Below are 24,198 nucleotides of genomic sequence, written 5' to 3'. Positions count from 1 at the left end.
GCCATCTCTCAACAAAACTGAACTACTGTTTAAATATTAATTGAGATACTGTTTTTTGTAGATGAAAACTACTTATTTATAGTGTATCTTATAATATACAGTTATGGCCCGTACAAAAGGTGAATATCCAAAATTGTCATCATGAAAAGGTTATTTGACTGAGGGCACAGCTCGAAGTGAAATAATTTTTGAGGGTTGATAATTTTGGATATTCATCGCTTCTAAGGTACCACAATTGTTTTATTATACTAAACTAACAGTGGGAGGGCCATTTGAACTAATGACAAAGCACTTACATAACATGTTACCTAATTAATTGTTTATAATAATTGTAAGGTATTATTACATAAATTATGTACTTACGTGACACGTACAGCTCCTTTCAAATTAAAATGATTTGTTGTTCCTATAAAACAAAACTTTTATCCTTAGCTTAATTTATAAAAAAGTTGACATTACTGTTCACTAAAAAGATAAGAAAGTTTCATCTTACTTTTGTTTATTTATTATCTGCTGGCTAACATTTGCATATTTTAAAGTTTTCTTACACTTCTTAAAACATTTTGTTCCCTCTGATAAACAGATTTTCAAAAGTTGTGATCAAATCAGACACCAATATTTTCTGATTGGCCAAAAGTTAATTGTTTAATGTCACATGGTCACAAGACCTACTTTACTATGTTGCTGTGAAATGAAAGCAAGATAGGAGTTACCTTCTCATCAAAATTTTATGAAAGGATTGTTCAACAAGAATTTTCAGTAAATTTTGTGTTTTTTTGTGGATTTCATTGCAACAGGTGAGCAAAAAATTTAAAATTTCAACGAATTACAAACTTATTATACATCTGTATATAATCGTATGATGACTTTGAAAAAACCTCTAAATCTAATATCCACGAAAATGCATGTTTAACTGAATCCACAAATTTTGGTACTCATGAAAATAAAAAAATACAGTATACAGAAATACACCTACCAAATTTATAATCAATCAGACTGACAGGATCCAGTTTAAGTTTCTCAATCCCTACAGTGAACTGGTTGTTACAAGTATCCAGATCTATGTAGGCATGTAAGGACCTTCCTAGGAGATCTATGTCTACGCAACAGTCAACACCAGTACAGTGTGAGGGTATCAGACAAGTGGCCGGTACCTTCAGAGGTGTCATTGGTACATTTAATGGACAGTCTGAAAAAAAAACATATATCAGGGTACTTGCCATATAAATAATTGTAACAACACAAATGGCTATTCTACCCATAAAATTACAAATAAAGAAACACAATTAAAGCAAATTCAAATAAGAATACAGGCTGTTTGTAAAAAGGAATAGTTTTTCAGATTCTTTAAAATAGTCTTTATTTTCATTTAGTCTATTGATTAATTAAATCTTAAAATTATTACAAAAGTTACACAAAGACCATATCAATTTGATAGACTACTAGCCGTTTTTTCAGCAGCATTATTCAGCATGAAATATGTTGGAACTAATAATAATAATAATATAACTCAATTGTTTTTAGATATAACATACCTTTCTTCCAGCCATCAACAGCAGGACTATATTTAGGACCAGATCTCTGACAGGAGTTCTCCTCCATCAGGCTACCTATGCCAAGTTGTTCAAACAATTTGGAGGCCATGATTCTAGATAACTGTTGTCCTGATGGCAAGTTTACATTCTGCATCCATGATATCAGAGAGAAATCTGAAAAAGTAAATATACCAGCATTCCTGTCTGATTATCGGTGGTCATTTACTGGTACAAGTAAAACAATTACACATTGATTGTTGTAAAATAAATCCGCCAGTGGTTTTCTCAATTTTATCATATTTGTTTCCTATTTATAGCATTCTATTGTATTTTGGTTTGCTTATGTTGAAGGCTGCATGGTGCCTGTAATTGATTACATCTTTGTTATTTTCTCAATGAATATTTATGTCATTGGAAATAATCCACATTTCATTATTTTTGGTATTGATTGTTGGGTATCTGTCCAGTAACAGATATTTTATAAAAAATTTTGGATGCACAAAACAATGTTAACTGATGAAAAGTCAAGAACAAGTTCCAAATGTTTACACAATTTCAGAAGTAAATAATTTCTTTCATCATGAATTGAATATTGGTGTTAAAAGTTAACAGTTGTTCCATTGTGTTGTTGGATTAGTTTGTTTTTTTATATATATACATCTTGCATTTCCTTTCATGCAGGTGAAGATATTATTCAAATGGCCAAATACCAAATATTTTTAAAATCATCTGTAATTCTTAAATTAAGAGATAACTGTATTGTATTTGAAGCTTTAAGGATGTCCATCGGTAGTTTTACTGTCGCAAATTTAGTTTACCTGGTGACGTGGAGCGGAGACAGGTAAACGGGTATTTGCGACAGTAAAACTACCAATGGACGTCCGAAAAGCTTCAAATACAAAACAGTTATCTCTATTCTAATGCAAAACAAGTTTATAGTTAAATTTTAATCATTATTTCAGTGTAAAATTTTCATAAAAGAAAATTCCCCGAAAAGATGTTATCTTCTTTAGTCCCTACATTAGGTGACGTCATATGTATGCTTTTGGCGTCAAACATAAACACCGGACATTTTCTGGCTTTTGTGCCGCTTCAGAATGTAATAAAATTTAATAGAAAGAAGATTTTTAGGTGCAACAAGTGAGTTTTTTGTTTATTATTGTAGAAATAACATGTCAATATATTCTCAAATTCAAAATGTCGGCTTCCTTAGTTACAGACAAGGAGATAGAGAATTTTACGCTTGCTGTCATCCAATCAGAACAATTGTTACAAAATAATTGCATTAGAATTAATAATAAAGTGTCTTTAAAACCTATCAAACTGATGATAAGGGTAGTTTTTAACGACCTTGACTCCCATGAGGGTCCTGCACAGTTTGCCAAGATGTAACTAAAAATTTAGTATACCTTTTAAAGCAAATCCACTGTTCCAATCACATGGTATCTGAGGAAGGGGTGTGTCCTGTAACAAGACCCAATCAAACATGCTGTTCCCAGGGTCAAATCTAACACTGATATTGAGGCTGACTTTAAACACATTTTTGTCATCTCTGTTGTCAATGCTGTAACTGTTGGCAAAACAAAATAATAATAAAATCACACAACAGAAAATATCTTTTGATCCATTTGTTAAAACTTTTTTTTGTAGAAAATTGCTGTCAAAAAATAATAAAAAGCTTATAGAAATCAAATCAAATTAGACCTCCAAAAAAATGTAAGCTCAATATCATAATTATAAATTTACAATTCAAGTACACATAAATATAAATCCCAAATGCATATGCACATAAAAAAAATAATAAATAAAAAAAAGTTATGGGAGCTTTTTATGATAACAAAAACTATTAAAAGTTATGAAATGGAAGTCAATGTCAGTGTTATTCACATTTTGTTACAGAAAATTATAAAATAAATGTACTTACTCCATTACAACTGTATCCATCAGTTTGTAACTGTCTATTACACCTGTATAAAATATGATAAATATGTATCTATCAGTGACATGTCAAAGGTTTTAGATATTTTAAATCAAAGATTTCAAGTATTTTAAAACAAGATTTGAAAAATCAAACGGGCCATATTATGACCTAATAAATGAAAATTGTGTCTATTGGTCATAGATCCCAGGCCATGCTTGTAAATATGCATAAGACAACTTCCAATTACGAATGCAGGATTCTTTTTTTGTGATTTTAAGTATTGTGTATAACATTTGTTAGAGGCAGACTTAAGTTATGGAAAGAAAACAAAAGAATCACAGTTTTCATGTTTATAAAGGGGCGGCATAACTCATGAACCATTTATTATCAAGCTTCTCGTTTGCAAATAATCTACTCAGAATAAAAAGAATAGCTTACCCCATGTGTAGTCCAAAACAGACAGATCCATTTTGAGTTTTTCTACACCAAGAGTTATCTTCCTTGAACACATATCAATATCTAACATAACGTGGAATGATCTTTTGAGGAAATCAACATAAACACAACAGTCAACAGCTGTACAACTTGACAGGAGTGTACATTGCAACGGCCCTGATAAAGCTGATAGGTCTAATTTGTTTGATGGACAATCTGAAATACAGAAAGTCAGTAGATTACACTTTGTCTAAAGTTAGATTTAGCATGTCTACAGCACATGTAAACTCTTTTATCGATAAACTGCTGATCATTAGAGACAATCAAAATTGCTTAAATATGTTCCTTTGATACTTTAAACTGTCTAAATATGTGTTTGTTTTGTGTTTTGTTCTAATGTGGATACATGTTATGACATAATCTCTGTATAAGAGGAAATAAAGTCAATAATAATAATAATAGTATTGCATTTCGGCTTGCATGATTAAATTTGATGACATTATTTTTTGCACCTTTCTTGAAACCAAAAAAAATAGTCACACATTTTAGTTATTAATCAACAATCTCAAAAATAATTCAGATTTTACTTCCTACTTGAATTAATTAGAACATTAATGAATACCTAAATATCATTAGAATTTACTAACCATTTTTCCACCCATTTTTAGAAGGACTATAGGTTGAGCTATGTCTATCACACTGTGGAGTTTCTAAGTATTCTGTAACACCTATCCTTTCTAACACCTGGGAAATAACATTGTTGGATAATTGGTTGGATAGTGAGAGACCCTTCTCCTTCAGGAAATCTGTCACTGAAATTCCTGTAATAAAACAATGTACAATGTTAAAATCTGTTTATATATATCATTGCAAAATGTAGTAGACTTTTATAATATATAATCAATATGTTTTCTTATCGAACCATCCAAACTTCCAATATGTCTAAAGAAGTGCCAAGATTTGTTTTCAATTAACATTTTAAAAAGACAATAAACAATAATAAAGACAACAACACCCATCAATTACTGCATGGTAAAATTTTAGGGACGTCATCAAAAGATCAATGAAGGATAAAAACTTAATTCAAATAGTTTGGGGGTGGGGGGTTAAACTTGCTGTAAGTTTTGTTTATCCTACATCGATTTTACATATATCTATATCGGTCAATCAATTTTTCCAAAGTTAATTTAAGAGGGGGGGGGGGGGGGGGGGGGGGGGGGGTCATTAAAAAAACTATCTGAATTCAGTTTTTTATCCTACATTGAACTTTTGATGTCGTCCCTTAAAGACAATAGATATATTTAAATTTATCAAAATTTTGTAAGACTAAAATGCAAAACATAAATTTATAGATTTTTACCCATCTTGACTTCTAAATAAGGAAATGAGTAACACATTAAACTTTTGTTTACCTGAGAAATCAACATTCCAGTCACACCCAATCTTAGGCAGGTACATTTCATTGAATATTTCCACATTGATGTCACATGACCCTGGCTCTAAACAAACACTGAGGTTCATGTTCACCATGTATTTCTTCTCATCAAACAGGTCATATACAGAGTAACTGAAATATCAAAGAATATTACAAATCATTTCTTATGTGAAGTATAATCGTAAATTAGTTTACCTTCAACTTACACTGGCTCTAATATCATTTCTATAAAAAATTGACCAATGTCAGACAAGTTTTCTTTTTTGACCTTTGTCCTGAATTGTTGTATAGTTGTCATTTCAGGGTCTTTTATTTATTGCTGCCTACGCAGTAGTGGGTTTTGCTCATTGTTTAAGACCATATAGTGACCTTTAGTTGTTCTATGTTAGTTGGTCTCTGATGGAGACTTGTCTCATTGGCATTCATATTATATTTCTTATTTTTATAGTCTTAAGCCATTCAGATCAACTTTGCCTTATTGATATGTAACTGTAACTGACTTTGCTGTGCGTTATACATAACAGAAAAAGATTTAAATGTTTGAGATCATTTTATGGATTACAAACTTACTCGACTGTAATAATACTGGCTAGTTTGGCATGTTGTACAGCACCTGAAAGGTAATAAAATATTATACTTCTGCATTCATTTATTTTCACATTAATGAGTTTTGCACAGATTTACAGATTTATATTTGAACCATATAGGAGGAATATTTAAAAAAAATGTTTTAATAGACCACTTTCGAGTTCATCTGTCACTGGAAAAAAACTCGTCAATTATGCGCGCCTTTGTGACGTCATTTACCAAATAGAGGGGATCGCCTGTATCCCTGCACTATTAAGCGTCTTAATGATCCTCATTGTGCAAGATAAACTAGAAATAATTTTTGTTTTGTAAGTACTTAATTACAATTGCCTAATGACAGCAGTGCTAATTTGTTAATTATTATAATTTAATTTGCCGAATAATTCATGCAATATAACATTATAGTTTTCCCAGCCACTTGCTCAACATTGGAACGGAAGTGAAGATGCACCTAAACGCACGAATGATGTTCATAAAATCCAGAGTTTTTAACGGAAATGCATTGAACTCAAAAGTTGTCTATTGATTGATTGCTGGTTGCTTAAAATCCAGTGTCAAATATGTCATGCATGTTCATGACGAAAAAAACATTTCAATCTACTGGAGAAATGTTCAAAGTTAAAATCATTAAATTGCCATGGATTTTAAATTTAAAATTTACATATAGTTTGTGCACAAATATCAGAATAAATAGTATGACAGAGTGATATCATCAGTGTTTTCTAATGTTTTATACTCATGAAATGAACATACATTTTGGCTAAGATAATACTATTATAAAAACTCTTAAATCAATTGAATATTGAATACTGTAAATTCAGAAATTATTGCGTGCATTTATTATTGCGATTTTATAATTTTAGACTTAAATGTGATTTTAATTTTTACGATTTTGTGAATAATCTTGTTTAATTCATATAAAATATTTCAAAATGCGAGTTTATATTATTGTGTTTACAACTCTGTCGCATTTTTTGCAATAATAAAAACCTTGTAATAATTTCTGAATTTACAGTATATAGCTGTTTCACAACAACTTAAGATTAATAGTTTACAGTAATATGAAGTAGATAAATGCCTACCAAATTCAAAGTTGAGGTATGAGACATCTATTCCAAACTTTTCAATTCCAAGCTTGATTCTGTTAGAACAGGCATCGAGGAAGATGTAGGCATGGAATGATCTACCAATGGGTTTCACCTCCACACAGCATTCTACACCAGTACAATAGTCTGGGATGTGACAGGTCAACGGTCCTGTCAGGGCTGGCAAAGGTAAATCTACTGGACAGGCTGAAAAACAGATAACAGTATATTTAAATTAACTATACAATTTGTACTTGTCATTGCCCATGTCTACATTTTAACATATGCCCCGATCATAACATAAAGCTGACATGATTCAATGTACATGTACAAATGTAAATTGTGAAAATCAACACTTTTGCAGTTTGTGATTAAAAGGTTATTAAAATTACAAAGCATCAATGGATAGACAATCAAAAGAACAAATACATTAATAATTGATACGACATAATTAGCAAGTTTTTATTTCTTACCAAGTTCAAAAATTTGAGTATTGAAAGAAATATATCTATCCAGGCTGATGATATGTTATACATGCACTTACTCTTATTCCATCCATTCACTGCTGGACTGTAAGGGGTCATCTTCCGGTCACATGGTTTGTCCTCTAAGAATTGGGATATCCCTGACTTTTCTAATAACAGGTCAACAGCATAGCCAGGTATTTGATCCAGTATATTCAACCCTACAATCTGAGTGAAATTTTTCAGGGAAATGTCTAAAACAGAATAAAAAATTATTTACGAAATCTTGAATACAAAAAAGAATTAATGAATTGAAAACTATAAGGTGTGTGAATCTGACAAAAGATGATGTTTCAAGCTTAAGTATGCCAGACATTGTCAAAGTTATGCTAGGAGTATACCGATAATAAACAAATCTTTTAAAAGTTGACCTTGAAATTATACATAAACAAAAGAACCAAGAAAATTTAACAAAAAAGAACCGTAGCATTTTTACCTGGGAAAGAGAATCCATTCTCTAGGTTACATAATGGTTTAGGTAGTCTAATTTCTTCTAGGATTGGTATTGTTAATGCACATGGTTTATTAGCTTCAAAACATACACTGATATCAACACTGACAAGGAACTGTTTCTCTCCCTTTAAATCATCAACGGAATATCTGAAAATCATTGAATTAATGATGAGTTGAAGAAATACTGATGCTTCTCAATAAAAAAGAAAGGTGATAAGCTGATAGAAAATATGGCTAAAATAGCATTTGTTTACATACTTTAGAAAATTTACAGATACTATGTATTAAAGTATGACAAAGAGTTATATAACTCCTTTTTTTTTTAAAATAAATACTGTAAATTCAAAAATTATTGCATACATCTATTATTTTGTCAGTTTAGACTACATTGTGTTTTGAATTTTTGCGAAAAATCCTATATAAATCACATTAGAAATTTTAAATGAGAGTTTAATCATTGTGTTTATAAACCTGTCGCATTGTTTCGCAATAATAAAAATATGGCAATAACTTCTGAATAAACAGATGTCATCTTATCATTTTTTTTCATTGAGTTGCTATTTCATTGACTTGTACCTAAATAAATACCTTGATTTAACTACATCCTTTTTGGGTATGTTTTATTTTCATTTGGTTGTCACAAATCTCTTTTTATTCATAATGTAAAGTATAGGGTTTAAACGACAGTCTCTTCAAAAGATATATAACTGTCAAGTATGACATCAAACACCTTATAACAAAGAGCAAATATAACATTACTTATTCTAGGCACCCTTGTTTAACACTAACCCGACTCTAAACACATTCATTAAGTTGAAGCTTTCTTTCTTCCCAAATTCATAATTCAGCAGTGACTGGTTGAATGTAAGCTTTTCTATTCCAGCTGCAAATTTGTAGTTACAGGCATCCAGTATAACAAAAACATCAATAGATTTACCAATCTCCTTAATCTCAACACAACACTGGATCCCTGTACAGGTGTCAGTCAATTGACAAGTAAGGGGACCAGATAATGTTGGCAGTCTGTATGGAAGGTTCAATTTACATTCTGTAAAGTAGAAATGTATATAGATACATGTAAAAGTAGTTGATGAGTAAAAACTGAAACAAAACAAAAATGGTCATTCCCTCTCTCCCCAAACAAATGCTAAACCATGGGCTCATTAAATTATGCCAATATTTCTAATATAAAATTCTTAGTCTTAAAAATTTCCCTATTTTTTACTATTAAGTACCATAACTTCAAAGTGAAAATTCAGTCAAAAGATATCATAATTGATCTCTTTGGAAAAAAATCTTGAATATTGATCAAAGAATCTTTGAAAGGGTACATAAAATTGTTTTTTGCATCAAGCTCAAGATTAAAAAAAAATTAATAAATTAGTAGTTATTTCTATAAATTCAAAGATAGAGACTAATGTAAATGCATAGCACATTGTTGTGACTTTATATCGTACCATTATTCCATATATATAATGGTTTAATTTTTAAATTGTTATTTGGATGGAGAGTTGTCTCATTGGCACTCACACCACATCTTCCTATATCTATTTATGTAAATTCCATTCACAAATGTTGTCGAGAGACTTATAAATAACATAATTTTTAATTAAATCCTTGAAAAGAAGTCTAGACTGCTAAAATAATTCATAAACTTATATTTTTTTATTTGTCCCAAAACATTTAAATTCATTTAATTACCACCCTTTTATGATAATTTGATTAAAATATCATTCATTTATAGTCTTTTTACAATTTACACTTTTAAGAGCAAAATAATTTAAAACAGGATAATTCAAAGGGAAGTAACAATTGTTTTTTTTAATACACAAAGTTTTTATTACATAACGGCAGTTAGCCAGAGGTAAACATCGTTGATTACCAGTATGTTTGACACCCAAGCTGTCAAGTGAATGCATATAATTATAAATCTGCTATGATTTACAGGTGAAATTTAACACAGGTGTCAATTACAATTTACACCCGTACGGTAGTAGGAAATTATCAAATATGGCGTCCAAAAATTTTCATTCATGTAATATTTCATACACGGGAGTTTTTTCTCCTAAACGGGAGGACGGGAGGAAACCTCTGAAAACGGGATTATTGTACTTCCGTCGGGAGGTTCACATGTATGGTTACAGGGCGTGTCCTTTAAGTAAGGAGTTAGTATGACTTTATATCATACCATTATTCAAGCCATTTGACTGTGTTGAACTAAAGGGAGGTAACTGTCTGTTACAGGGCGTGTCATTTAAGTAGGGAGTTATTGTGAATTTATATCATACCATTATTCCAGCCATCTGATTGTGCTGAACTAAAGGGAGGTAACTGTCTGTTTCAGGGCGTGTCCTTTAAGTAAGGAGTTATTGTGACTTTATATCGTACCATTATTCCAGCCATCTGATTGTGCTGAACTAAAGGGAGGTAACTGTCTGTTACAGGGCGTGTCCTTTAAGTAAGGAGTTATTGTGACTTTATATCATACCATTATTCCAGCCGTCTGACTGTGCAGAACTAAAGGGAGGTAACTGTCTGTTACAGGGTGTGTCCTTTAAGTAGGGAGTTATTATGACTTTATATCATACCATTATTCCAGCCGTCTGATTGTGCTGAACTAAAGGGAGGTAACTGTATCACTGTATCATGTAATGACATATCACTGCTATGCGGACGACACACAAGTGTACATGGTAATCAAGCCACTAGACAACTGGGAGAACTATTTTTCGAAACTTGAACTATGTCTTTCCGACATTAGTTCATGGATGTCAACAAATATGTTAAAACTGAATCAAGATAAAACAGAACTTATCATATTCACACCGAAACATCTGAAGGCTAGTGTACCAAATCTCCAACTCAAAGTCGGCAATACTGTTATAAGTAGTCCATCCTGCGTGAAAAACCTAGGTGTATATTTTGATCAACACCTTACGATGGAACGGCAAGTTTCTGCCATAGTAACATCCTGTCATTTTCACATCCGTAATATTGGACGCATTCGCAACTTCATAACAACAACTGCTTGCAAAACACTTGTGAACAGTCTAGTAACATCCAGACTTGATTATGGGAATATTCTGCTGAACGGTATCAACAAGACTACATTGAACAGATTACAAAAAGTACAAAATACAGGAGCTCGTCTTATCACCAGGACAAGAAAATATGAACATATTACACCGATACTTGCTGATTTACATTGGTTACCCGTCCAATATAGACCACAATACAAAATACTGACTTATGTGTACTGCGCTTTGAATGACATTGTCCCTGCTTACATCCGGGAACTAGTCAATCTACACGAGCCAAACCGATCTTTGCGTTCAAGTTCCACAAAACTACTCACCGTTCCAAAAGTGAGAACGAAGACGTACGGTGAAAGACAATTTGATTGGGTAGCGGCATCTCTATGGAACAATCTCCCGAACAGTTTAAGACAATGCAAGTCCCTAGAGTGTTTTAAAATACAGTTAAAAACTCATTTTTATCGTATTGCTTTTAATTAGATTGAATTCTATTCTCTTTTACGGGCTTTTTTACTCTTTATATTTCGTTTTAGAGTTTTTGCTTGTTCTGCATGCTTTTATCCTATATTGTTATTTTTTTATTCTTTGTTTTAACATGTTTTTCGTATTGACCTTTTATTTCATGGTAGGCATTTTTTATTCCAGTATTTGAATCTGACACGTTGTAATTTTATGTTTTATGTTATTGTCATTGATATGTTTTAATTACTATGTGTATGTACAGCGCCTAAGAGTAATTTTTATTTTTTATATAGGGCGCTTTATAAATTTTCATTATTATTATTACTGTCTGTTACAGGGCGTGTCCTTTAAGTAAGGAGTTATTGTGACTTTATATCATACCATTATTCCAGCCATCTGATTGTGTTGAACTAAAGGGAGGTAACTGTCTGTTACAGGGCATATCCTTTAAGTAGGGAGTTATTGTGACTTTATATCATACCATTATTCCAGCCATCTGATTGTGCTGAACTAAAGGGAGGTAACTGTCTGTTACAGGGCGTGTCCTTTAAGTAAGGAGTTATTGTGACTTTATATCATACCATTATTCAAGCCATCTGATTGTGCTGAACTAAAGGGAGGTAACTGTCTATTACAGGGTGTGTCCTTTCAGTAAGGAGTTATTGTGACTTTATATCATACCATTATTCAAGCCATCTGATTGTGCTGAACTAAAGGGAGGTAACTGTCTGTTACAGGGCATGTCCTTTAAGTAAGGAGTTAATGTGCCATTATTCCAGCCATCTGATTGTGCTGAACTAAAGGGAGGTAACTGTCTGTTACAGGGCGTGTCCTTTAAGTAAGGAGTTATTGTGACTTTATATCATACCATTATTCAAGCCATCTGATTGTGCTGAACTAAAGGGAGGTAACTGTCTGTTACAAGGTGTGTCCTTTAAGTAAGGAGTTATTGTGACTTTATATCATACCATTATTCAAGCCATCTGATTGTGCAGTGCTAAAGGGAGGTAACTGTCTGTTACAGGGCAGGTCCTTTAAGTAAGGCGTTATTGTGACTTTATATTGTACCATTATTCCAGCCATCTGATTGTGCTGAACTAAAGGGAGGTAACTGTCTGTTACAGGGGGTGTCCTTTAAGTAAGGAGTTATTGTGACTTTATATCATACCATTATTCCAGCCATCTGATTGTGCTGAACTAAAGGGAGGTAACTGCCTGTTTCAGGGTGTGTCCTTTAAGTAAGGAGTTATTGTAACTATATCATACCATTATTCAAGCTATCTGATTGTGCTGAACTAAAGGGAGGTAACTGTCTGTTACAGGGTGTGTCCTTTAAGTAAGGAGTTATTGTGACTTTATATCATACCATTATTCCAGCCATCTGACTGTGCTGAACTAAAGGGAGGTAAGTGTCTGTTACAGGGCATGTCCTTTAAGTAAGGCGTTATTCCTAAAGCCTCCATCAGCTGATCTAGTAGTAATCCTTGAACACTTCCTATGATGTTATTCTCTGCTAGGAATTTGTCCAGTGAAAATTCTACAAAAAAAATGAAAACTTTAAAGAATCCATCTGACCTGTAGGATGCTGTAACTATATGTTCTGCAAAATTAGTTCATTCAGTGTATTGATTTACTTCTTGGAAAGAGGTTGAAACAAGAATGTGTCCCCAGTAGACAGATGCCCCACTCACTTTCTATGTTCAGTGGACCCTGAATTTCGGCTAAAAACTCTAATTTGGCTTTAAATTATAAAGATCATATCATAGGGAAAATGTGTACTAAGTTTCAAGTTATTGGACTTCATCAACTTCATCAAAAACTACCTTGACCAAAAACTTTAACCTGAAGCAGGACAGCCTAATGAATGAAAAAACATGTGGATGGACACAAGGATGATGCACAGACCAGAAAACAAAATGTCCCTCTACTAGCATAGGTGGGGCATAAAACATATAGATATAGGAAGATGTGGTGTGAGTGCCAATGAGACAACTCTCCATCCAAATAACAATTTAAAAATTAAACCATTATAGGTTAAAGTACGGCCTTCAACACGGAGCCTTGGCTCACACCGAACAACAAGCTATAAAGGGCCCCAAAATTACTAGTGTAAAACCATTCAAACGGGAAAACCATCTCTATTTAAACAAAATTAATACTTTTAGTTTAGAATCGAAACTGAATATGTATATAGAACAATGTAGAATAGAAACCTGAGACTCTGTTCACAAAGAAACCTTATGAGAAGAAATACTTTACAGTCATTTATGTATGGACAATTTCAGCGAACATTTCTGCACAAACTGAAAGGGAGCATAACAAGAACACTTAGATATTCTTAATAAAACTTTACATTGAAAGATTGTTAATTATACCAGATTTAGTGCTATTTCTTAATTATTCAAGAATAGAAGGCTTCTTACTTTGAACACCTGACAATATCTATCAACCTACCTGGTATTTTGAAGCCACCAGACCAATCACATCCTAGTTTAGGTAGTTTGGTGTTTTGGAAGATTGGTACAGAAACTAGACAAGCTCCATCCTGTTCCAAACAAACACTCATATTCATGTTTAACATGTACTTCTTCTCAGCATTCAAGTCATGAATTGTAAATCTGGAAGGAATATTTTTGTTAAAATTGAGGAAAGCCACACAGTTACAAAGTCAGACAACCATTATTAATTTAAATGGTACAGGTAATTAAACTAGGTAAAAATTATTCCTTATTAAAATATTTGCTAAAATTTATAGAATATTTGGTGATTGTTAACTGATCTTTTTTTTGTAAATCAAATGAATTGTTAGATGCAGTTAGAAAATCTTAAACTGTGAAAAAAGGAACACAATGAATCCACCACAATTCCAAAATGCATTTGTAACATACAGAAAAACTTTAATTTTATAACTGGAAGTGATCTGAATCAGCAGAATATCTTGACAGCATCATTGAATTGATACCATATAATTTTTAACATAATAAAGTTCAATAATTTCTTAGAAAAGAACATTTTCAAAATTTAAAACTGAACACATACTGAAAATACTTAACATACTTACTCTAAACGTATAACATTTAGCAATGAGAAAACCTCTTTTTTACCTGAAAATAATGGAAATTTTAAACAGCATTACAAAATTACAAAAATACTGAACTCAGAGGAAATTTCAAAATGGAAAGTCCCTAATCAAATTGCAAATCAAAGGATAAAACACATCAAACAAATGGACAACAACTGTCAGTTCCTGACTTGGTGCAGGCATTTCCAAATGTGGAAAATGGTTGATTGAACCCTGGTTTCATAGCGCTAAACCTCTCACTTTTATGACAGTGGCATCAAATTCCATAAATGGCTCCATTTATGAAAATTAAATAATTTTAATTTGTCCTAAACATTTAAGGATGTCTGCTTGTCATATTTTGGAATTTTTGTCAGATTTTCGGAATCTCTGGTTTTATCCATTTGAATGCCTTAAAAAAATTTCCCCATGAACCCCCATTTTTCTTTTTATAAATCTTTTACATGTATTATTATAAGTAATTTGTAAAAGTCTTATAAAATTTTATTTATTTTTTGATAGTATTTGAGAACTTTGCCTGGTAAATGATGAAGCTATGAAAAATCAAGAGAGAACATTTTCCCGCCAAAATTCCAATGACTAATATCTTGAAAACAAGCACATTGACCCCTATATTTTTTTTGCTTTTTAGATTCCTCAATTTATTCCCTATCAAGACATACTAGTTTTATAAAAAAATATTTATTTTGAAACTGAGCAGCGAACATCCTTAAGAGGAAATCCGAGGAAAAATTGCTATTAATTGATAATTTCAGTGACAAATGCCATTGGAATATAAAAAATAAGTATTAGACTAAAAAAATAAATAATTGAGCTCAAAACGAAAGTAACAGATAAGATCAAAAATTAAAATTGAAAATAAAAATAATAAAAATACCCCATTCATAGTTGGACAGTGAGATATTGAAGCTCCTCTTCTCTATACCCACACTAAGTTTCCAGTTACAGGCATCCATTAGTGCATATGTACTGAATGATTTTCCAATCTTACCAACTTCTATACAACAGCTTATTCCTGTGCAGTAATCTGGGATGTAACAACTTACAGAGCTGTGGATCTTAGGAAGGGTCATATTCAGGGGACAGTCTGCAAAAACAGTTATAAAACTCAGTCACTTTCTATTGAATATTCAATGTTGATTTGAATGAAAAATAATCTTTGAATGAAGTTATTTTTCGTTCCTGGAGAATATTTAATAAACAAAGTTACCCCCTAAAAACAAATTTCTATCAACAATTAACAAATATACTCACCCAAAAGATGTTTGCAAAAGTAATTTACAATTTTCTTTAAACTAATCATCTTTTTACTGGTAACAAAAACTCAATCTTTTTTATTCAAAAACTAAATTGTTTTATGAACAAATTAGACATGTATATTTCATTTTACAATGCATACTAAATTCAATGTCTTTAGATTTCTAAAAATCATCAGCTCAAACAACGATATATATCAGCTAAAAGCTAACATATATTCATTACCTTGAGAATTCCAGCCATTGACAGCTCCAGCAAATACTCCTGTATATCTATCACATTGTTCCTCATTCATAAAGGGAGATAATCCTAGTTCATCTAGCAATCTGTTAGACAGTGCTGTAGACAAACTCTGACCTAACTGTAATCCTTTGTCTTTCATCCATTCAGACAGCGACACATCTAAAAACAAATAAAGCATATAAAACTTGGTCCTCTTCATATATAAGTTTTACAGCTAGTTTCCTTATGCATGAAAAGCGAGACTTTGGTTAGCTTGATTGCTTAGTTTGTATCTTTTACAATTGTAATTTGGATAATTTCCAATCAAATTTAAATATAATATATACAGATTGAAATATGCCTCTTTATTGTTTGAAGATGTCAATGTTATTTACAAAGCTTGAATTCATGTTTATACAAACAGAGCAAGCAAGCCAACCAAAGTTTCACTCTACAAGCATTAGGAAATTAGCTGTAACATCTTTAACAGCAGATATATAGAAAATAAAGGAAGATGTTCTAATGAGGAGATTATTTAAAGAAAGTTATTGCATAATTTTATTACAATGAGTGTAATTATTTTTAATTTATCTTAATTTTTTTATCCACCCAACTTATTTAGCCTGAGATGATAATTCATTTGCAATCAATGCAACAGTTTCAGTGTTCTTTCACTTCAGCCATTTATTCCCTTGTTTTAGCAACAATTTTATTCAACTTTAACTTAGCCTTGCCTAAATCTTAACCCGAAATACAAAGTTCTTCAATGGAAATGAAAGCGTTAAATTCTTCATGCTAAAGCATACTTTTTGCATTTCAAAAGGTCAATATCAAATATACCTGTTATACTGAAGTTCATATTCATATCACAGAATGGTTGTGGTATTAACTGTTTGGTAAATAATGGAAGCTTGGTAGCACATTTATCCTTCTCAAGACAAATGCTGAACTCCAAATCCACAATGAACTTCTTTTGTTCTGACAACTTGTTGATTTTGTATCTACAAGTTGATAAAATAAAATTTAAACAATGGAAGTCCTGTCAAATAGATTGGAGTAAAATTTCTGTTCATTAGTTGGATCTTTGATACAATTATAACAAAATTCGAGAATGACTATGCCGTATGGGCTTTGCTCATTGTTGAAGCCACTTAAAGGCCCTATGTTGATCTGCTGAAAAACACAAAACATTCACATTTGATCAGCAATCTAGAATATTTTGTTATGAAATAAGATACCAAAATATACAGGACACAAATTTGTGTTTTAAGACTGATCACTTACTTGATTCTAATAACTTCCTGTAATCTTTCTTCTTTTTCTTCACCTAAAGGACAAATACAATTGAGTATTTAATGGTCATGTATATCTCATCACATTGCATTTGTTAATTTCAATATACAAAGAGATTAAATTCAGTATAAAGTATATTAGAACAATATACACCTTGTTGCTATTTGTTGACAATTAATGGACATCAAAGATGTTCTCATAAAATTTGAAGTCATAAAAGAAATTTCTAAATCAAATGTCAATAGCTCAACTGTTACAGATTCTGAAAAGTGTCAAGATTTATTACATTTGATGAAAATCTGATGACTGAAAATGAAATATAAAGCTATCATGGACAGAATGTATTACCAATAATTTTTCTGAGGGTCAAGTTCCTAAAAGACAACTCTTGAAAGTGACCTTTATATATTTGAAAGTCCATTTGCTAATAGCAAACCAAAGTTCAGAACTATCAGTTGCAGATACTGTGTGTTCATTATAATTTATGGGTTACCAATTGTCTTTGATACTGTGACTTAAGGTTCTCTATAAATTCAAATGTTATTCAAAGAACACATTTTCTATTGGTTTATATGCAGACATTGGAATCACAATAAAATTCTAATATCCATGTGGAGAATATATTATTTAAATGGTTTTTGCTCATTGTTGAAGGCCATACAGTGACCTATAGTTGTTAATTTCTGTGTCATTTTGGCCTCTTGTGGACAGTTGTCTCATTGGCAATCAAACCACATCCCCTTTTTTATAATTATCCTCAATACATGAAAAGGAGTAAAGGGCCGATTTAGGCCTCAATTTTCAAGTTCTTCTAACGAAAGATTCTAGACACTTTTTAAACATTTAAATGTCTATTTCAAATGATTCAATTATTTTATGTGGAAGATTTCTATTGATTCAGTCATTAAAAATGCTCGGATTCAAGCTTAAATATGAAAAATCTATCAAATATGCCAAAAATCGTCACTTTTCAGATGGTTTTTGTCAAAAATGAAAGTGGCCGCATCCGTGTTCATCCTCAACCTTTATATATGTTATGTATTATCATCAAATACAGCTTACATATCAATATTATGAATGAACACAAATATGGCCACTTTCATTTAAGACAGAAACCATTAAATAAAATTTAACTAAAATGCTAAAATTGGGAAGATTTCAGTAATTTAGCATGATTTAATGATGCTAGTACCCCAATAAATGTGCATTGTTTTGTCAAAACAGCCCATATTTATGTAGTGGAAGCATCTTACTTTCCAATAAATATCTAAACGATTAAATTTTCACAATTTTCTAAAACTGCTATATTATGGGGCCAAAAAGGGGTCTTACTGAACCTACTCCTTTGAAATCTCCCCAAAAAACAGAACCTAAAAATTAAGCATGCTCTTTATTCAATGGTCAGTAATATCATTCCAGAATAAAGTAGCTTTACCTCATGTATAAATGTAACAAAAAAACACAAGCAATATACCTTGCACAGTACTCACCCCAGTTATAATGGAAGAAAGGTAACTCAAAGGTAAATTTCTCTATCCCTCCTTTGATGACATAATTACAGGTATCAATATACAGGTAAATATTGAGTGACAGATCCAGGTAGTCAAAGTGATAACAACAATCTATCCCTGTACAGTAGTCTGGGACGTAACATGTTAAAGCTGAGGGTAAATCGGGTAATGATAACGGCTTAGGACATTCTACAGAGAAAATAGTAATGAGTTATAGACATAACATAGCTTGTTGTTCGGTGTGAGCCAAGGCTCCATGTTGCAGGCCGTACATTGACCTTTAATGGTTTACTTTTATAAATTGTTATTTGGATGGAGAGTTGTTTCATTGGCACTCGCACCACGTCTTCCTATAATTATAAACACAAAATAAAATAACATAGAACACACTGCTTTAATACACCAATGATTGTTGTTCTGTAGTGAAACATTCAATGATTAGATTTTCTCCAACTAAAATTTTTGCAAAATCATTCAAAACAAATCAATGAAGACAAGACAGCTGTATATAAGAAGAACACATTTTTCTCATTTGAATTGTTTTACATTTGTCATGTTGGAGCCTTTTAAAGCTGATTATGTGGTATGGGCTTTGCTCAGTGTTCAAGGCTGTATGACCTATAGTTGTTAATTTCTGTGTCATTTGGTCTCTTTTGGAGAATTATCTCATTGGCAATCATGCCACATATTCTTATTTTAACATCAGTATGTCTTCCAAGATACAAGTACTGACTCTCCTTTATTATACACTTACCACTTTTCCATCCCTTTATTGCAGGAGAATACATCTCTGAATGAGAGTCACATGAGGGTTTCTTTAACATGACTTCAAGTCCTAGCTGCTGTAACAGTATGTTGACAAATTTCCCGTCTAACTGCCCTGCTATCTCTGCTCCAACCTGACTTGCCCAATCAGTCAAGGAAAAGTCTAAAAACAATCAATTAAACAACAAGTTAGAATTTATGGACTCACAGGCAGATAAGTAATTTCAAGTATTCATAGAATTGTATGTTGCTTTGTAAGCAGGTATCAACAGAACCCACGTCATTTAGTATCTGTAAAAGAAGTACAAGTTGCAGCCAAAGCATGATTAAAGGACATTTTGGCCTATCAATAACATCTAAAAATTTGAATTCATCAGTTAATATATGTGGCAAAACATGTGGAATTGCAAATCCTTTTTTGTCATGTTTTGGTGGGCTTGGCCTAAATATTGGCTTCAATAATCAAAGAATAATCAGAAAACCCTAATTTTAAGTCCTTTAATGAGCTTTCTGATATTTCAATTAAAAGCTTGAAGAAATTACTAATTCAGAAAAAATTTCAAGAGCGCACCAAAATGAATTCTGAAAAACAATGTCCACAGTATCAAAAGCTGCCCTATTCCCATTTACATCTGATACCTATACAAAGACTGACAAAATATTCAGAACTTATAGCATGATTTGTAAGTAAGAAGTATCTTATGCCTCGTTCACACAGACATTTAATTTGAATTGAATTTGAATCGAATGCCAATCGAATTAGCTAATCGCATCACACACTCTTCTTTTTTAATTTCGAATTGATATGAATTGGCTAATTTGAATTACCCAATTAGAATTAGAAATACGTTTTTGTTAATACAAATTAAAATTTAACGTCTTGTGGACAGTAAAGCCAATTTGATGGGCATTGTAATTCAAATTAGAATTGATGTTAGGATGTGAAACTTTTCGAATGCGATTTAAACAAATCGAAATTAGTTAATGTGAATCGAATTTGAATTAGGTGTGAACTCAGCATAAGTATTGTAGCTTTACATTTCTTTTTATCTTGATATATTTCATGTGATTTTGAAAAGTAAACGTCCAACATCTTGTTTTGGTACATGTCATTAATTCTTCTCCTTTTTCAATTGTTAATTGAACTAGACACTAATTCTTAAAAGTAGCATTTGTTGATAGTTCTTACTTTTGAGACTCATGGTGGCCTCCATGTCACACATTGGCTGAGGTACTTCCGTTCCCTGGAATATTGCTTCATCAACTTCACATGGCTTCCCTTCTTCCAGACATGTCTTGACATTTAAATCTATCACAAACTTTTTCTGTTCTGGAGGTTTTTTTATGGTAAACCTGAAATAAATGATACAACAAAATAATATGATTTTCAGCAGGTTGGAACCAATCGTCCTGTAAATGAAACCTTATTTTCATCAAATTTGTTCCTAATTTCTTTGGAGTAAAATATATCACTTATTATTATCTTAAAATCAGTCAGACATTTTTTCATAAAAAAAAACTTTGAAGTTATTCAAAATATTTTATGCTTGTTTTGTTGTTTGCTTTGGTTTCACTAATTTTCAAAGAACTGTAGCTCTATACAACGGAAGTACTTACTCAAGCTGTATTACTCCATCTGCCAGAGAAATCTTCTCCTTCTTCCCTAAAATATTAGAACATTACAATGTCTTAAAGTCTATTACTTTTTGATAATTACTCAATGTAGAATACTTCGACTATGTGGAATAATTGCCAATGGGACAACCTTCCACCAGAGACCAAACGACATAGATGTAAGAATTTTCAGGTCAAGATATTGCCTCCAATATCAATCATATTTTGTAAAAAATCTATTCAGGTCATTAATAGAATTGGTAACATCATTGTAAAGGCTGTTTTTATCCTTTATGTCCAAATTGAATTTTCCTTTCAGTTTACTTAGTTTTCCCCTTTGGTAAAACTTAATGAATTGTTTATTCTTTAACTTTCTTGTATTCTTAGTATGCTTGCATTGCATTCATTATACAGCAAACAATTATCAATCAACTGCATGTAATATAACATGGGATACAATCAACTGCATGTAATATAACATGGGATACAATCAACTGCATGTAATATAACATGGGATACAATCAACTGCATGTAATATAACATGGGATACAATCAATTGCATGTAATATAACATGGGATACAATCAACTGCATGTAATATAACATGGGATACAATCAACTGCATGTAATATAACATGGGATACAATCAACTGCATGTAATATAACATCGGATACATGTTAGCAATTATTTCACAACTTTTAGCTTTTAATAAATCTTACTTCAATAATGTTGTCAGCACTTTATAAGTATTGTCAAGGTATATATAGCCATCTTTAAATAAGATCTTAACTTTTAAACATGAAAATTACTGAAATGGGAGAGCTTACAAAAGTTCATTTAATTCATCTGCTTGTTTATCTGTTAAAAATGAAGGAAATCTACATAGTTGATCCCATATCTAAATTCAACCTGCAAATCTTTACTTACCCCATTCATATTCAAATAGAGAGAATGTGTTGTTGATGGTGTTGATACCAAAGCTCAGTGTGTACTGACAGGGATCCAGTAAGAAGAATGGATGGAGTGTCAGTCCAAGGTACGGTATCTCTACACAACATTCTATACCAGTACATGTCTCTGTAAAGTGACAACTCATCATATCCTCTATGTTTGGTAGGTTAAAGATACTCAGGGGACACTCTGAAATTATAACATTAACATAAATATATTAATAATTATTATTAAGAGCATTTGTTCCATTTGTAATATTATCAAAGAAACTTGTATTTCATGACAATAGACAACTCTTTGTTTGGAAGGTTAAAGATACCAAGGGGATATTCTGAAAATTTAACAGTATAATAACGTCTGTGGACAATATTCTATATGAAATTATGGCAATATTCCATGGGGGACAATATCTTCTTTACCAATAACCTATTATATGTCTCTGCTGTAAGGCCTTTAACAATCAGAAACCACATTATATATAGTCAGCAATAATTTAATTTTGGATGTAACACGTCTCCTGATTGGCTGGCTTTATTTTGTTATGAGCCCATAGACATAATTCAGTCATGTGACTGTGACGTCATCAACGTTTTTTCATGGTTTTCTACGTTTTAAAATGGAATTAAGAATTAAGTTATAAGAAATAATATTTTTTCTGTCTATTCAAAATAACATAAAAAATGTGGTGCACACTGTTAAATAACCCGCTACGCGCGTTATTCAGTGTGCACCAAATTTTCTATGTTATTTCTTCAAAGACAGAAAAAATATTAGTCATTCCTTAAATAAAGAGTAATTTTATTTGATTCTTCATTCTTTTACACTGATTTTTTTTTTTTAACCCTGGTTTTATTTGTAAATATAATACAGCACCATACCATTGTTCCATCCCTGTACAGCAGGACTGTATGGTGGTCTCCTCTTGTCACACTTTGGTCCACTGAAGAATTCCTCCAAGCTCAATCGTTCAAGGATAAACTGAACAGCTCCTTCTTTTAGTCCTGCTTTTAATTCTAAACCAAAATCTTTTGCTATTTCTGAGACTGAGAAATCTAAAAAAAAAAATTAAGAACAATTTTTAATAATTTAATTTTATAAGAGTGTTGTCACCAATGAATATGAGATCCTAGGTTCATTGTGACTAACAATTAAAAGTTGCATTTTGTAAATAAATCAGTTTCACAAATAGCCTCTTTCAGGAGAAATTGATATTCATAGATATTTTGCTTTTGTTTACATACTGATTCCGAGATATTTTCTTTATACTTCATCCTAGAGAGGCAATGAGAACATCAATTAGAAATACACATGGACAGCTGCCAATTTAAAATATGTGGAAAACCCAATGTGAAGGGAGGGGTAGTACATTATTTCACTAAATTCTTAGAACTAGAAGTTTATAGAGGCATATAAATGTTGAAAACATGTCAAACAGACAAATAGTTTGACCTTCAAAAAAATATAAACTTTCAATCTTTTAATCTGTTCTTTTCTCATGTGCATTGAACTTTCTCAATAAATAAAAATATTTTAAAATATCATCAACCTAATCTTAATTTCTGTCATTATATATAAAATGAAAACTCACTCTTCATCATATCTGTAAAGTTTTTAGAACATGCTGGTATTTCCTGGTGTTGTAGCATATGCAGTCCTTTCTCTGGTATACAGAATGGGTCATCACCCAGGGGGAAACAAATGGTAATCTTAACATCTACGATAAATCCTTGACCATTAGTCATCTTGTCGATAGAATAACTGGAAAACAAGAATAATTGCTCAGTTTGTTTTCAATCCTAATAACTATAGAGTTATACCATTTTTATTGATCTATCATGACAAGATCAACTTTTAATGTTTTTCATGGATAAAAAGGGCAAGGGTTAAATATTATAGACTAGTTCAACCCAGAAAAGTTTCACCAAGCCTGTTTTAAGTCACTATCCCTATTACTGCTCGTTGTTGCATACATTTCACCAATTTGTTTTTTAGAGAGAGGTTAGATGGCAGTTCTCAAAATACAACTCATC

The 24,198-nt window shown here is 31.7% G+C and overlaps 1 protein-coding gene across 1 annotated transcript in view; it reads right to left on the bottom strand.

The window, feature by feature from the left end:
• LOC134684329 (uncharacterized) overlaps nucleotides 1–24,198 on the bottom strand; it is a 108,007-nt gene that overhangs the window by 58,205 nt on the left and 25,604 nt on the right. Inside the window, exons 20-46 of the mRNA XM_063543618.1 lie at nucleotides 23,757–23,926; nucleotides 23,047–23,220; nucleotides 22,145–22,357; nucleotides 21,221–21,266; nucleotides 20,793–20,956; nucleotides 19,593–19,766; nucleotides 18,818–19,027; nucleotides 17,319–17,361; nucleotides 16,875–17,035; nucleotides 16,038–16,214; nucleotides 15,433–15,642; nucleotides 14,535–14,577; nucleotides 13,928–14,091; nucleotides 12,840–13,010; nucleotides 8,766–9,024; nucleotides 7,960–8,123; nucleotides 7,544–7,717; nucleotides 6,997–7,206; nucleotides 5,897–5,939; nucleotides 5,304–5,458; nucleotides 4,539–4,712; nucleotides 3,895–4,107; nucleotides 3,460–3,502; nucleotides 2,945–3,105; nucleotides 1,536–1,709; nucleotides 977–1,189; nucleotides 364–406 (exon numbers count right to left, since the gene is read on the bottom strand). Of these exons, the coding sequence (XP_063399688.1) occupies nucleotides 364–406; nucleotides 977–1,189; nucleotides 1,536–1,709; nucleotides 2,945–3,105; nucleotides 3,460–3,502; nucleotides 3,895–4,107; nucleotides 4,539–4,712; nucleotides 5,304–5,458; nucleotides 5,897–5,939; nucleotides 6,997–7,206; nucleotides 7,544–7,717; nucleotides 7,960–8,123; nucleotides 8,766–9,024; nucleotides 12,840–13,010; nucleotides 13,928–14,091; nucleotides 14,535–14,577; nucleotides 15,433–15,642; nucleotides 16,038–16,214; nucleotides 16,875–17,035; nucleotides 17,319–17,361; nucleotides 18,818–19,027; nucleotides 19,593–19,766; nucleotides 20,793–20,956; nucleotides 21,221–21,266; nucleotides 22,145–22,357; nucleotides 23,047–23,220; nucleotides 23,757–23,926 (4,146 nt within the window). The remainder of the gene's footprint in view (nucleotides 1–363; nucleotides 407–976; nucleotides 1,190–1,535; nucleotides 1,710–2,944; nucleotides 3,106–3,459; nucleotides 3,503–3,894; nucleotides 4,108–4,538; nucleotides 4,713–5,303; nucleotides 5,459–5,896; nucleotides 5,940–6,996; nucleotides 7,207–7,543; nucleotides 7,718–7,959; nucleotides 8,124–8,765; nucleotides 9,025–12,839; nucleotides 13,011–13,927; nucleotides 14,092–14,534; nucleotides 14,578–15,432; nucleotides 15,643–16,037; nucleotides 16,215–16,874; nucleotides 17,036–17,318; nucleotides 17,362–18,817; nucleotides 19,028–19,592; nucleotides 19,767–20,792; nucleotides 20,957–21,220; nucleotides 21,267–22,144; nucleotides 22,358–23,046; nucleotides 23,221–23,756; nucleotides 23,927–24,198) is intronic.

The sequence above is a fragment of the Mytilus trossulus genome, chromosome 9, assembly GCF_036588685.1.
Source record: "Mytilus trossulus isolate FHL-02 chromosome 9, PNRI_Mtr1.1.1.hap1, whole genome shotgun sequence".
Classification (NCBI taxonomy): domain Eukaryota; kingdom Metazoa; phylum Mollusca; class Bivalvia; order Mytilida; family Mytilidae; genus Mytilus; species Mytilus trossulus.
Note: the sequence above shows the minus strand (reverse complement) of the source record. Positions and strands in the feature narration are given on the sequence as shown.